Source organism: Crocodylus porosus, unplaced genomic scaffold (assembly GCF_001723895.1).
Source record: "Crocodylus porosus isolate Cpor-Errol unplaced genomic scaffold, CroPor_comp1, whole genome shotgun sequence".
Taxonomy (NCBI): Eukaryota; Metazoa; Chordata; order Crocodylia; family Crocodylidae; genus Crocodylus; species Crocodylus porosus.
In genome coordinates this window covers 3,851,509-3,867,763 of record NW_017728936.1, presented here as the reverse complement: position 1 = coordinate 3,867,763, position 16,255 = coordinate 3,851,509, and the positions used below count along the sequence as shown (strand labels likewise).

The 16,255-nt window shown below is 41.5% G+C and overlaps 1 protein-coding gene across 3 annotated transcripts in view; it reads left to right on the top strand.

The window, feature by feature from the left end:
• ARHGAP32 (Rho GTPase activating protein 32) overlaps positions 1-16,255 on the top strand; it is a 464,420-nt gene that overhangs the window by 364,217 nt on the left and 83,948 nt on the right. For 2 of the 3 annotated variants that reach the window (XM_019546989.1, XM_019546988.1), the window contains one exon: positions 6,947-7,028. In XM_019546989.1, coding sequence (XP_019402534.1) covers positions 6,947-7,028 — 82 coding nt within the window. Of the gene's footprint in view, positions 1-6,946; positions 7,029-13,992; positions 14,044-16,255 lie in introns of all 3 variants that reach the window. The other variant, XM_019546987.1, reaches the window with a different exon arrangement.

Here is a 16,255-nt window from a genome sequence, read left to right as displayed (position 1 = left end):
TACCCCCCCCCCCCAAAAAGAGGTTTCCTAATGCTTGCCCGTCTGCTATAGCAGCAGTCTCTCCTGATGAGAGGGGTCTGGTGGATGTGCCACCACACACCTACACCTATGCAGAACAAAGCAGCCAAGTAGCGTTCAGATTGCTTTCCATAATAAAAGTAATGCTGAGTTTCTCATGGCATTTTCACTGAGCTTTTTTCATTCAAATGTCCCAAATGAATCACTGCCTTAATGCATCCTCCTCCACATTAACAGGCTGTCATCCTTCTCATTCTCTTCCCTGTTATTTTCCCTCCTTCCTTCACTTTCCTCCACCTGTCCTGACAGTCTCCCACTCCATCCCCACAGCGCTCAACAGCTGAATCACCGGGAACAATTTCTGTTTGCCGCTTCTTCGATGCACTGCCCCTTTTTTCCTAATCACTTTTGATGGCTGTCAACAGATACGAGGGCAACCAGGGCTACGAGCCTTTGGCCTTTCAAACTGCCCTTTTAACTTTGATTCTTCACTGAGCACAGTTAAGATTTGTTAACTTGAACCATAGCTCTGCCTGGTATTTAAAAAATCATAACGTTCCCCGAGAGGCCTGGAGCTCCATCTTTTATTCTTCAGCAGAGCGAAACAGACGGTGAATTGAAAGTATATTTTTCTTAGCGAGTTATTTTGCAATAGATACCTTTGCAGGGTAAAATCAAATGGATACAAAAACAACAGAGGCCCCCAGTTGGCCAACATCAGCCAAGGAAAAACGAGCAAATTTATGTGAATTTAGTACTAGTTTGCAAACTCACTTTTACATAAAAAAAAAAAAAAATGGCGAGCCAAAGCTAGAACTCCAGTTGGTGTCTATTGATTTGAGAGCTCAGTGCCCCGTCTGGCCAGAGAGTGACGTCACTCGTGACATAGGCATTGTGAAAGAGCCCAGTGGACGTGTCACTGATGACATCATTTCTTGGCCAGCTCCATCTGCAGGCTCAGGAGTGCCGGTTGCAATAACTGGTTTGACAAAATTATATCTGATTTGATTTATGGTGACTCAGAGAGCCCTACTCTGCGAGTGTCCATGCTGCTGGGCTGAGCAGAAGGGCAGCATTTTTCCTGTAAGTAGGTGACAGAAATGCATGCTTTTGATGTGTCTGTGTGTATATATGCAAATGTAGTATCACCACATTCGTGCATTCAAACATGTCCCATATATGTAAGTCGCTGTACACAGTAGGGTTAGTGTGCAATGCAGCACAATGCTTACAGCTAATGCTGCAGTCCTGCATGAGATAACCTGACGTAATGGGCATGGCATCTGGAAAGACAATGTGAGCATGTGTAAGTGAGAGGGAGGTGACTCGTGGCCCTTCCCTAGATCCGTGCATTTTTCTTGTACTACCGCAGGCACTCAAGTCCCTCAGTCCTTGCACATCAACAGGACTGGGGCTAACATGGTGCCTTGTCCTTGAAGAAAGGCTCTGTGGCACTGCTTAATGTTCTTGTTGTTGGCGTGCGGGGCTGAACGCTGCCTAGCTTCAGGCGCATTTTGCAAAGGCGAACAAATTATACGTAGGCTGCAAATCTGAGCCTTTGTGTGCTACTAACCAGCTAGTTTGGGGGTCCCATGTTTGGCATGACCACTTTCCTTCAATATGGCTCCTGTTCTGGCCTCGTATTGGGGTGCAAAATAAAAACCTGCAACTGCCTTTCAGACACAGAAGGTGTCTGTGCCATCTGTGGTGCTGATCAGTACACCAGTGAAGGGTTTACTTTTGTGATTTGGTGGTTGACACATGCTGGTAAGGGGAGATGGCTTTGCATTAGATCAAGGATTATGGAGCGCTTGAAAACAGAGGGTTGGATTTATGAGGTTGTCAGACTTGACATCCCTGTCTGACACAGTTCAAAGTATTATCATTATCTCCCATTCTGCTACCAGAAAGGGTTATCTTTTTATATGGATTTATCAGTGGCTTAAATAAAACAAAAGTGCTGGAGAACTGAGAGAGCAAGAAAGAGGGAGAGAGAAGGAAATGTTCTCTCGTCTTCTAGCAAGCAGCAAATGAAATTCTGACAGGCGATGGCAGTGAGATCAAAGTAAGTAAATTAAATTTTTCCTTGATTTACTCATGTTATATTAGCGAGGGGTCTTCTTTCTCTGCCACCTCAGTCACAGTGTTAACTACCTGGCAAACAGCATATGTGGAAATAAAGATGGTACGATGTCAATAAAGCAGGAAATCATGATAATGGAAACCAAAGTAGCAATGGAAAGGCGAGGTTTTAGAATCAGGGCTTGTTGGTCTATCACTGTTTAAAATTTAAAGGGACACGAATCCGCAGCAGGGGAATTTAACCCATAGAGTCCAGGAAAAGGAAAAGCGTTTTCCTTTTGCCCTGGAGTGCTTGACAAAACAGGAATAACGACTGTTGGCTACATTCACTCCCTGCTTACTGGAAGTGGCTACTGTTAATTTGTTTCTCATTTCTGATCATAACGTTTGAAAGCATCGTGCATCTTCCAGTGCTGGTATCAGAAGATACCTTGGGGCTGGCATAAAAACTAAGACTCGGGTATAATTACTGTGGTAACAGAAACCTTAAGTGTGTGTCATAGTAACCCCGGCTCTTCTCCCTTTTAAGGTGTGAAGGGATTTTTACCTTTAGATGACCTTATATTTTAGATAAATATTTATCATCCTCCCCTACCCCCGTTCATTTTAGGGTGTTGCCAAATCCTTTAATCTTGGATCAAGCTCTCTGCTGCATCTGTTGAGATTAACTTTTGGACTAACTCATTTATGTAAAACCATGAAAACTTTGTACGGAAGGAAAAGAAGCAGATGGAAACTGGGTGGGAACAAGGCTGGCTGTGCCCCCAGTAATGATCTTTGGGGCAGCTGGGGAAAAAATCAGTCACAAAGCTTCAGCCATAGTACTAGTATATACATTCAGGAATTTGCTGGGACGAGTGCAGGTGAATCTCTCTTGTAGTTGGCGTTTACTATTTGTTGTTAACCTGGCAGGGTGGATGTATCCTGAATATGTACCATGGCTTGCTTGGAGAACCACAGTTGTTTGAAATGGTTTCCAAGATGTCTAGAAATAATGCCACAGATGCATATCTTGGAGTTTGCTGTCAAGACTTCTGACTGAAAGTGAACGGCGTGTTGCATTCTGTAATGTGTTAAGCACTGAAATAGTAAATCAGCACTTGATTATGCTTGGGATCATGGATCTTGATTTCAACATACACCAAACGAGAAGTGAAGAAAGACCCCTGACTTCCATTAACATTAATGGAATCTCTGGCATTTCCCTGCATTTCTTTGAAAATTGCAACGACGGGCTTTGCCGATGGTCCTAGGCGTGCACATTAAAAATCATCTCGTAAAACAATGAGGAGAAGGGAAGAGAGGTTAGTGTTCTCTAGATCCCAGACCATGCCATGGGTTTATGGCTGTTACGACCCCAGAAGGGCTGAGCAGCATGCTACAGTTCACACACTAACAGTTTTGCAAGTCACCATCCTTCCTCTGTTAAAAGTCTGAGAGCATTCATGTGTCTAAATTAAAGCACGAGCTGTACAGCAAACTGGCTGAAATCAGAACTTCCATCTCTTCGTTAGGTTGGCACACTTGGTTGAGTGCCTGTTGGTAGTTGTCCCAGAAGCCATGTGTCACTGCACTCAGATAAGTTCTCCTGCCTGATGCGTCAGTTGTTCAGAAAGGCAGTTCCCGAGCCAGTCTTTCATTAATCAGGAGACTGAGCCAGATCAGCCAAACGGATCTCATTGATCTAAAATGCTTCTTTAACAAACAATATGGCTTTATTGGACTAACCTAATGAAGAACATACTGCTGATCTTGGATATACTCCCTGATATATCCAAGACCATGCTCTCACTTGGTTGCAATTTTGGAACTTCGTATTGCTTTGATTAAATCTTCATCCTCCCTTTCAGGTTGTTTACAAATTTAAGTTTATAGCTTCAAAGTTTGGGATTAGCCAAAGTGCTTAGGGGCTGCAGGGACCAATAAACTGCTGTGCTTCAGCTAGACCAGGTGCTGCTGCAAGGAAGCTAGACTCTTGAGTCCCCGTGCCTTGGCAGATCAGTACTATTCTGCTGGTGCCCATGCCCCCAGATCAGAGGAGCTTAATTATCTGCAACCCAGAAATATAAAATGTTAGGTTTCTTTACATCTTTAAGGTGTGGAGAAGAACAACCAGTCCTGCAGAGAGAGAATCCTGCAAGTAGCCAAGCTCAGGAGGAATTTCAGACTAAGTTTTGTATTTGTTACTATTTAAGTATCAAGGACAGAGGTTAGAAGAGGTTGTAGTGTGCATGTGCATGCAGTGTGTTGAGTAGAGTAGCTTTAATAGTACTATATGATAGAGTGAGATTACATACTTTCCCATTGCTACAGGAATATAATGCAATGAAGGAAAGAGTAAGCTTATTGTAATTCTTGCGTTAGTCTAGGACAGCCGAAGGAGCCAAATGGGACATTTTCTAGCTCTGTGCTTGGGAGATGCACTGTCTTGATGATGATATACTGGGTGTGCATTTAAAGATTAAAATGAAGCTGGAGTTGAGGAAAACATCCTCATTTGAGAGAGAGCAGAACTGGAGACGCCAAATAAGTAAAAGGGCACAATTTGCAAAATTTCCTTTGAGCGCCTGTCTGCGTTTGTCATTCTTCCAAACTTTGTAGATCAGCTAAAAGGTGCCTTAAAATCTGCCAGGAGTCCAGTTAACCAAAAAGCTGGTCTCATGTGGCCCTTTGTAGTAGGCATCTTTCAGTTCTTCTGGATCATGGCGTATGCAGAAGAGGTCCCCAGGACATTTCACACATACAGGCGTATGTATAGGCAGGAGTATGGAGGAGTGGAGGCTGCCCAGACCTTCCATCCCCCTCTAGACCACTGAGACAGTTATACTGATGTAGGAAATTGCTAATGCCTTCCTGACCTAGGTGGGATTCAAAAAAATGCAGTCTTAAAGGTCAGTGTGAGAATGCTGCCAATTAGCATTTGAAGTTTATCACTTGGAGAATCTCATTATAAATCAAGCTGATGACAACAGCTCCATTTTCAGTGATGATTTGTCAGAGAGAGCGAGCGAGCACATTCGGCAGGCTGTAAGGTTTTGGCAGTCATGTCCCTGCGGGGCAATCCAGGGAAGATCACAACTATTGCAATGTTTGTAAATATAGGCCAGGAAGGATTTGGTCTCTGGGATTTGTTTCTGGAATAGTGTTTCTGCTTCAGCTTGATTAATGAGCTCAAGAATAATAGCACTCCTTTAAAAACGGATACTTGTATCAAGATGTCAGCCATAGACCTCAAACCACTTTCTAAGGGTAGCTGCGTGGTATTGTCCCTGTTTTATAGAAGGGGGAAACCGAGACACAAAGGTGACGTGATTTGTCAAATCCTGAAAGCAGAGTTGGGGGTTGAATCCAGGTGTCCTGGGTCTGGTGGTGCCCATTCCCCTGGATCCTGCCTTCCACCTCGCTCTTTTTCCCTTCCAGCATTTGTTTAATTTGTTTTAGACAAGCGATGACTCACAAGCTGGGAATGACAATCCCATTTTCTCTATGTATATTTAATTACGCCTATTCTCAGTGTTTTGTTGAGGTTGGATTTAATCTGTTTTAAGCATGTCCATATTGGGCTTTATCAGGTTCTTTCAACACATGCCTTACTTAAGTACCTGAGTAGTGTCATTGAGTGCTCATCTGCTTCAAGCCAGCTGCATGCATAAGGGCTTGTATTTAGTATGTCATTTATTTGCGAACTGTGCTCTGTGGACTCCTGGGGTTCTGCCATGGATCACCAGGGGTCTGCAAAGAGACGGGGGTGATGGTAGAGCAGGCCAGGAGACTGAGCCCCCTTGCTTGGTTGGGTCGCTTGGCCCTTTGTCAGCTGTTTAGGATAGGAATAGGGTCCCACAGCAGAAGTGACTTGAGGAAATTTGAAAACCGCTGCAGTATGTTGAGGTTGTGTATTCAGATAGGTTTTGTTGGCTTACAACAGCAGAAGCTGCAGGTTTTTAAAAGAGAGGATTGTAAAAGCAACTGCAACAGAAAATGCACAAACAGATGAATCAGTATGTCACTTCATTTTTAAAGCAATTAAAAATGGAATGGATGTATAACCTTCATATTGATTGTAGAAAATATATGTACTAACATATTGGGCTCAACTGAGTGACATATATTAGGAGCTGCATGGGTACTGCCTCTTCCCTGGTATGTACAGTGGGGGAAATTCAGCCCTGCACAGATGTCCGACACCACTAACTTAAACTCTGCTCTGTGTGAACATATGCATAGTTCATTGCAAGCTTAAGTATTTGTGTCCTATGTAAAGGTAACAGCCAGGCTTTGGAAGTGGTTCAGTAGCAAAGTTCAGCATACATTACAGAGTGAAATATTTGACTCGTGGACTCTGGGTGCTTCACTTTAGGAAAGCTACATTTTTATACCAATTCCTAGTATGTTGAATAATGTCATATGCAGAGATTGGCAATGTATGGCGTATGGGCTGAATCTAGGGGATTTTCTGCAGCATGTTGGCTGTAGGAAGGTGGGGTGGGGGGGCTTTAGTGTTGTTCCATCAGTAAAGGGATTCACCTGTGCCTGTGCTGGGACCAGGCAGCTGGGAGCTGCACCCACACTGCAACAGGGGTTGGGTGGGAAGAAGCAATGGCAGGAAAAGCTGCAGCAGTGACCAGGTCAGGATGCTGACCCCCCTCAGACCTAAGCTGGGTTGTTCCAGCCTGTAGCCTTGAAAAATTGCCGACCACTGCTTAATAGCAATATACAAATGCTCTTAAAAGAGGAAAGCTAACACCTGGCTTCACAGGCACAATGATGGGCTGTGTTTGCAACCTGAACCATACCATCCTTACTACCTTGCACTCATGCCCTGCCTCTGCTTTTCTTTTTATTGCAGGTGGGATTCTTTCCTAGCGAGTGTGTTGAATTAATTAACGACAAAGTTCCTCAGTCTGTGACTAACTCAGTGCCAAAACCAGGTATGTGCATACGTCTTTATTCAGAACACTTTTTGGTGCTCCAAAAATATAGTCAAGTCCTCTCTCCCACACTTCATATTTTATCATTTCTTTTCCACTTCTCTTAACATGTGTTTCTCTTCATTAATTACCCATACCTTCTGTCTCGCTCCCGTTCTCATTGTTGAGCGTCTTGCTGCATTCTCAGTGTTTCCTTAGTTCATGTCAGTGGTCTTCTCATCTATAATATTTTAGACCTCCAAAGCATTGGAGTCCCTTCAGTGACTGCTAATACTCCCATCAACATGTCTGATTTTGGTGTCTTTGTCAGAGTATAGTCTAGTATGTAGTTTCTTTCTTTGCCTGGAGCGTAGAGATGGGCCCAAAACTAACATATCAACTTGGATACAGGGAGGGACTTTGGTCGAGTAGAATCCTGTGGGGATGGAAGAGTTGAATATAATTGAACCTGGAGAGTCTAATCACATCAGGTTCTTGTTTTGCAACGCAGGGCCCAAATCCACCCATTGTCTACTACTTTGCGACAGCTAAGAATTACACATAGAATTCATATAGCATTATATTTAGTGTTATGTAGCATTCAGGGCCATTAATATTGGGATGAACTGATTAAAGAAAAAGTAAGTGGAGGAAGAGAGCTTGAGCTTCCTCTCATTTAGACTGTTGCATACAGGAGTTTCTCCAAAGAGAGGGGCAAGTCCTGCAACATCAGGTGCTTGAGTTTCTTAGCACTATTAGGTCCTATAGATTGTTACGTGCCCTACTTTAAAAGGTCACCCTAACTTCAGTCTGAATATCAGGAGAAACATCTTGGAAGCACTGGTCTGATTTTAGCAAGTAAGTTGGTGAATGAGAGGGGGCGAAGGGTTGGAGGGGAGTGGATGGGAGCTCTCCCAGCTTAAAAACTTTTTCTTTAATCTGCCAAGAATGCTGATTTTAAAACAGAAATAAAAAGGGTTGGGAAGAGCTTCTAGAGTTTGGTCTTAATAAGTAAAATGCATTTGGGCAAATTCTGTTCTGTTACTCGGGACTTTTGCCTTACTGGTTAAAAGTCCTGAGCACAGGAAGGTGCTTTAGTACTTGCTACAGCAAAGTAGTGGTGCAGTGCATTAAACTGCATCCTTTAAAGAGCTTAGGAGTTTGAAGGAATATTTTTCTCGGCACCATGATCTCACTCCTCCATCCTTTCCAGAAATATGGGGTATGTAGATTACTGTCTTTGTTGCACAGCTCATTAGTGAGTCAAATCACTGCAGCAGGTTTGTACTTAGTAAGTCCAATACGTGCCTCTTATTGTTCAGACTTGATCCCCAAATACTGCTGCAATTCACTTCTCTGATGATGGTTTATCAGCCTGAGTGTGTAAACAAAGGCAACTTTAGACCTAGGTCAAAGCTGTGTTGATGAGGACCATCATAAGCAAGTGTTTATCATCAAATACACTCAGGCAATTAAATTAAATGTCATGAATTGCTATGAGTAGTTTCTCACTAAGCCGTAATGAAGCAGCATAGATTAATAGATTCTATTTGGTTTTAACAGCACACTGGGGGGGAGGGGCGATTTCCTTTTGCAATCATAGGAAAATGCTTGTTTTAAATCCAGTGTAAATATCTCAAGCTCTTTTATAATTAAAACATTAATGGATGCTGCAGGTCATTAGGTCTCACTGTTAACGTTCTTTAATGGTTGTTCCATACAAATTATTAGATCCAACAGTCTACATTAAAAGATCATAAAACATCATTACTAAGGTTGCAATGCCAGAATTAAGGTTACCATGAAACCTAAATTCAGCCCTTGTGTGTCTGTCTTAGAATTCAGTCTTTAATTACAGCCTCACATGCTATATTTTTCACTTCAGTTTGGGGATGTGTCGGTGCTTGGTTGCAGAGGGGGGCTGTTTTCCGTAGGACCCCTGTCTTATTTATTACTGAGGTTAGAAGGGGTGGGGAGTGAGTGAGGATTGCAAGAAAAGGATAGTGCCACCTTTAAGGCAATTGAATGTCACCATGCAGAATTGGATTCTGTCTCAGTTTCTGCCACGGAGTTCCTGTGTGTTGCCAGAACAGTTATTTAACTAAATGATTCATATGTGGTTACTAACTGTCTTTTCCTCATCTTCTGGGAGTCCCATTTGAGAACTGGGGGGCTGGGTTTGGATGCTGAGGAGCCCACACAGCTGCACATAAAGCCAATTGTGTTCATTTTGAACACAGACATTCCTATATCATTTGAAGTTCTCTGAAATATCAGCACCCAAAATTAGTAGATACATTTTAACTTAATCTTGCTCCCTGTAAAATTGGGTCACCCCTACTCATTTCATGCCCACCTTTACTTCTAAAATCTGTTGAAGCTTGTGGGGCATTTGGGTAGTACAAGTAGCATGGAAAAGACCACTCCAAAATTAATCTTTCTGTCTTCATAGCAGCGTTTGTATGGTATGGTCTGGGCCATACAGACACTGAGCTGTAAAGAGAAATGAAATCCTGAATAGTGTCTTATTAAATGAAGACCATCCGTTCTTTCTAGTGTAGAAGACAGATTTCTTGTGGAAAACAGTAGTAGCAGTTAATAGTAATTAAAGACTACCTTAATACCTGTAGTATTTTGGCACGTTTTAAAGTGTCTTGGCAAGCAGAGGTGGATTTTAATCAGTTTAAAGTTCAGAAGATGTTTAGGCAGCTTGTTATTTAGGATTCGGATGAGAACCAATGCAGCATGTTATTGGCTCAGCTGAAGAAACACGGCATGTAGAGTGCAGTCTGTTTTAGACTTAGCAGCAGTTCCTCCCGACGCTGGCTAAGGTCCAGTTGAGAAGACAGTTGTGGAAAAACCTGTCTTTTCCCTGCTCGGGTTTTATCCATGCTATTATAATGCACAGCTCAAGCTTCTAGGCCTTTTCCCCGCAAATGCATTCAAATTTTGATATAACCTTTTGCTATTTTTATTGATCTGTATTTTCAATATCGGCATTCACTGTTCCATGGGGAAAAAGAGACCCTTTCAAATGTCTTTGTCCCTACTTGACCTCAGCGGAGTCTTACATCACTAATCAACCCAAGATTTTAGATCTGGCCTTTATAAAGTATCTGTATTAGCATGTGAAACTTTTCCCCCTGAGACTATTATGTGCAAAACAACAAGGACATTTTGTATCTACACTATGAAGCTATAAACTTTAAAGTTTGCCATGAAGGAATTTGCAAACATAGGACTGATTGTGTTTTGTAATTGTCCATAGATTTGGTTGAATTAAGTGATATAATGAAAAGCAGATGTAAAGCAAAGAACTTCCTGCCCTGCTTTTTTATTATTATTCATCATTATGTCTTGATTTTCAGTGTTTTAATAGAACCATACCATGTTATATTATATTTAAATAAAGTACAAGTAGTGAGCAAGATTCAGCTGAAAAAGAGGTGTAGAAGGTTCAAGAGAAGTGGGTCTGGGTCCAATCTCTGCATTTAGGAATAGTGTTTCTGTCATATCCGAGGAAGTACGCTTGAACACCAGAAAAAAATACATCCATGGTGTGAGATGAATAAGAATGAAACTGGATTTGCATTAATACTTGACCTATTTTATTCAATTATTCTGGATTTCTGAAGGATGATCGCTTCTGGCCATAAGTAGGTTTAAAATATATTTGACATTAAAGTTGGTAATTAAAACTAGCATTTCTGAATGGGCTGCTGGCATCATTCATGATCCAAGCACCATAAAAACCCAGTGTAACCTTTTAAACCAGTTTCAATCCCAATACAGTGATGATGGTGATAGGTGTAGATACATATGTAAATATAGACTTTTTTTTAACTACAGCAGTAAAAATTCATCTTCTGATAGCTGGCATGGGGTTTTGTATTGTTTAAAATCATTTAGCTTTTTCTTTTTAAATAAAGCCAGGGTGTTTATCACAATCATCGAGCTTACAAATGCCAAGTTTCAATTTCAAATAAGTTTCAAAATTTGTTCTGCAAGTATGCCATCTCAGGCCATGATGCAGTGAGATTCCAGAAACGTCTTTGGAGAAGGCTCGATTGTTACATACTTGGAAGACACAAATGTCAGACGGGTGTTTCAGGAGTTGTTGAAAGTTGTGAACTGAGTATCGTTTTTCCCTTCAAATTGGTATCAAACTCATGCCTCAAATTATTTTCAGCAAGCTGTACACCATTGGCCATATTCTTCAAGTAAACATCTAACCAATGTCCTTAACCAGCTCTGTGTGTTACAAACCATGTAACACACAGGTAATTATAATTTTCCTTTCTAAATTTCCCAGTAAATGTCCTTTGGTTTTCTTGTCTTCGCTTCCTGTCCTGACTTATTACGTAGTGTTGGCGTGTGCCATGTGTGCGCCCCCATCCCAGAGGTAGCAGCACACGGTGGAAGCAGTTTTGTCTGCGTAGCCTTTTAAAGAGCTTTGAGACCCTTTGGGATGCAAGATTATATGTGGATTCCAGACGATGATATTCTGCGTGGTGAGAAGCAGACTTTATAAACCTTCAGTCTGCTGCTTTGCTGAGTATGATTATTGGTATTTTTCCCTAGTTGGACCATTTGGAAGTACCTTTTATTTATAGTTGAATTGATTCTTCTCCTTTAGCACTGTCCGTCTCGGTAGGTGTGGTTTTGGACAGAATGTGCATTTGCTTGTATCATCCCAGTGTGTCTGTTTTGCATCATGATGATTATAGGCATCATCTCTATTTATATGTTGTCTGTGGTCACTTTTTTGTCATAACCTTGATATCAGCTGTGGCGGTTAAATGTCATTTAAAAATGTGTGCTGTGCTTAACTTCATCCATATATCTTGTTGTATATCTCTCCTGTTAACATTTAACTTGTAACTGTGTGTAACTCATCTCTCACAAGTCTGCTTCCTAAATCTTGTCTCTGGAGTACTTTGGCTTGACAGTTTGTTGGAAGGTCTTTGAACATTGTCACCTCTTAAACGGTGGGATCCTAAAGTGAATATGGGAAATAGGAATAAATATGAGCAGCCTGCAGCATGCGGTTTTGAGCTAACCGAGGGAAGAGAAACCGGAATGGAACATCTCTCCTTTTTTCAAAGCTGTGAAGTTTTTAAAAAAATGGCAGGCTGTATTATCACTCCCTCCAGTAGCAGTTTTTCTTATGACAAAAGAATAGATGTCCCCATCAGCTCAGCTTAATGGGACAGACTTGATAAAAGTACTTAAAGTGTCCCATGCATTCATTTCATTTAGATTTAACAGGTAAATGTACTTTTATTATAAGCAAACTGGCAGTAAGCCTTAAGGACTGTTTGGTAGTCATGAATACATATTTATTGCATACTGATGGATAAATAGCACAGTGGTCATCTAGTTTCGTGCAAACCTTCTGACCTTTGAAATTGGTGAAAACCTGTTAACTACCGTAGCAGATACCCAAGAGATTGAGCTGTTGTGAAGTGGAACTGTCAAGTAAGTTGACAAATGGCAATATTTTGTTTATAATGTAGTTGAATGCGAATGCAAAGAGGGCAAGTAACACAGTTTCTATAATGGTGATGCCCTCTTCAAAATGGCTATTAATACTGGTCAGACCCACTGGAACTAGCTTCTACCTGGCAGTCTTTTTAGAAAAAATATGGATTGCTTGTAAAATATGTGCAATGAAATTACTGGTTTGGTGACTCTTTAACCATGATTTTAAAAATCATTGATTATTCAATATTTAATGCACAGCATTCCTGTTAAATCTAAATTGAGTATTTTAAGCGAGTCATCTAGGAGGCAAATTTTCAGTGTGAGCTGTATGTACATCCATATGGGGGGAGAACAGGGGCACGTGTAGCACTGTGCAGTAGCCTGAAGATGTGCTGCTTGTATTGGCAAACAGAGTGACCCTCCAAGATGCCATGCCCCCTCAGGTCATATGGAATTCAGGTGGAGCTGCAAGTGGTCAGCAGCTTGCAGGACCAAAGGACCCTCTCCTACACCTGCATCCTGTTATTAAATGAATGATCATGGGGTTATTTTATTTTATTTGTCTGCCTTTATTGCACACCGTCCTTGCAACACTGCACCTGCATTTCTTAGCTGTTCTGGGCACCACTTGTGAGCGAGCCCAGCGGGCTTTGTGGTTGTAATAAGACTTTAGCAGGACAATGTCAGCTTGGTTTAGGCTCCAGATTTGAACTGATCTAATCTAGTGGGAAGTTGTTTCTGGGTCCTTATTGGCTTTGGATTTTTAAAATTCATCATCCAAAAAAACAAATCAGCCCTTGGAGCTAATGCATTGAAAGGAATGGCTGTGCTCCTCTGCAGCGAGCTCATGGAGAAACCCTCTCATCAGACAGAGCTTAGCATTTTCCTCCAGACATGCTGATTGGCTTTAATACACAGACTCAGCAGTAAGTTAAAGCAGCTGTTTGCTATAGCACCATTAGCAATGAAGCAAAATAACATTTAACAAGCAACCTAGTTGGGTTCAGAAAGAAATGTATTCATAAATATGATATTGCAATTTCTGGAGAGATCTGTGTAATGGTTGGCATTGTCCTTCTTTATACAGAGATGTTAACACTCCTGAACCTGGCTGTCATTCAGCAAAGCACTTAAGTATATGCTTAACCTTAAGAGACATGATTAAATCCCATTGAAAATTATTCCTGAAATGGTGGGCTTCAGCGTGCTGCTTGGTAAGGATGGGATTACCCACATAATAAAAGTTAAAACATGCTTAAGTGTTTTTCCAAATCAAGACCCATGTCATGTGCTGACCCCTTTGAACTCCCACTGATTTCAGTAGGGAAGTAAGCATACTCAGAGGGTTTCCAACACCTTGCAGGGATTGGATCCATACTAATTGAATCCATAAATAAATGGGTTTGCACTGCATGTCGCCTAGCCAAGCTTTAATTGCAATTGACCCATTTTAATGGGTACATGCTTTAACCATTTCTTTTTTTTAATTGTACCTCCCCAGTCTCCCCTGTCCATGGAGTCCGTCCAGCGTCTTGGAGCTACTTCCCCCCTTGTACGTTTTCATTTATTTCTTTTTTCTCTTTCTCTCTCTCTCTTTTCCTTTTTACCCTTGTGCAAGTCTGTAGCTGTGATGCTTTGAGGGATGTTCAAGGTAGCCAAAGTGAAATTTGCCTTTAAGATCTTTTGAACAAAAAAACACACTCTGGAAGACAAAGGCATTGCTTATTCTAACTGTTGTGTGCCACAGAGCCTAGGCATAAAAACTGCAATCAGAGAAAATGCCATCTTTAATAATGAGCAAGCAAAATTGGTGTCACTGAGAGGAAAGAAAGATTAAAGACAGGGAGATGGAAAGGAATTAAATGTGGGCCTGGTAATTTTATTACAATTTAAACAAATCTACATGATGAAAAAAATGGTTTAAAAAAGTGGGAAGGGAGAGGAGGGGATTAGAGAGTAGTGCTGATCCTGGACACCCACAGCCCCACAGAAAGCCAGCGAGGTGTCCTGATCTAGACCCTAGTACCATCGCAGCACCACCTGGGTCCTGATCCCAGCTGAGGCCTTAAAGCACTATTATAGCACAAATTAAATAATAATCTGATGTCAGTACAATTCTTCCTCCTCTCCAGAGAGTTGAGATCTTCAAGGTCTTATACATGTTGCGGCTCCTTGTACATCCCGTGATGTATTTTTTTTTTCCTTGGGTTTCATAATTCTAGAAATAAACTAGACCTTTTCAAAACAGCATTGGTTTTAAACTGGTTTACCCCCTGCGTCCACTCTGCTGCTCTCTGAGAGCTGTGCTTTCCAGCACTGGAGTGCAAATGATAGATATGTGGTTCCTCTTCCCAGTATCTGCTCACATCAACATCCTTCTGGGGTCCAGACCCTTTTGAGAGGTGAGGAGAGGATGGGTGAGTGCTGTGTCCCTTTGCCAGCTATGGCCCTGCTATGCTGAGCTGTACCATTGAGCAAATGGAGGGTAGTGAGCTTTGTCGGAAGAAGGAGTAACACCAAGGCCTCAGAAGTGAAACAACAGGTCGAAAGCCCCTGCCTCTGCTAGGGCCATGGAGAACAGGAATGCTTTTCCTGTCTCAGTTTCAGTATCTTTGACAGACTAGTTTCCTTAAATAGTCTCAATTTTTAGTAGCAAATCCTGAGGACCCAAAGGATGCTTAAACTGGGCCACAGACTGCAGGGACGAGAACAAAATGGATTAACGAAGGGATTTCCCCAGTAACACACAGCATGAAACAAAATCTGGAAGATAAAGGGTGCTGACTGCTCAAAAGATCCAAGACTTTCCTTTGGACGTATAGTTGGAGAAAACAGAGGAAGAACCTTTTCAGTTTCTTTATGGGAAAGAAGCATACCCTGAGCCCTCCAAAGATGCCTTTTTTTACTAAGGTTCAACAGCAGTTAACCTCAGATAATTGCCCCTTTTCCCAGCAATTTGTAACATGAAAACAAGCAACGGCTTCGTTTCTGGTTATTTCATGCAATCTGAAAGCTCGGCATTCAGAATCTCTCTGCTTTTAAAACTGTTTCACTACAGGGAAGAGTTCAAATTAATCAATTATAATATTTTGCTCAAAGGTATAAAGCCTGTTAATGGCTTTGCTTGGTTTTCATGTGAAATTAATTTCTTTTGGCAGCCCTTTTCCTTTGTGAGTCATAGGTTTGCAACAAATAGATTATAAACTTGGCTGCCACAGTACATGGGATGCCAATATATAAGCTTCATTGATGTGCTTAAGTGTTCATCTGTGGTGTGCATTGGTCGTTCTTATTTTTAATGTTTTTATACATCAAAGGTCCTAATTGCACCTCTCTTGTTTCCAATGCTTTAGGAAGATTATGCATGTGTTTTATTTGTAATGGAAGCTTCCCCCCCCGACCATGGCCCGTTCTAAAGAGGGATGTCTTTGCTCCTATAATTTCCTTTTGCTTGAAAGAGAGATCTATGTGCATCTAGAAGGAAGAATGTCAACCTAATCTTAAAATTTGCTGATCACCAAAGGCTCCCATTGTTTTCATGAGTCCCTCTGAAAATCTTTAGGCTCCTGACTGCTGCAGACCAGGTATAACCCTGTTTAAACACTAGTGAAAGCTATAACTCTGTTTAAACGCCACTGCTTTTAGCAGAGTTTCTGCACTGCCACCATTCACTGTATTTCTTATTTGCACATGCTTAGATCCCTGTTTATAAAATTCTGTAAATTCCCTAGACAGCTACAAGCACTTTTTTTTTTCAATGGACA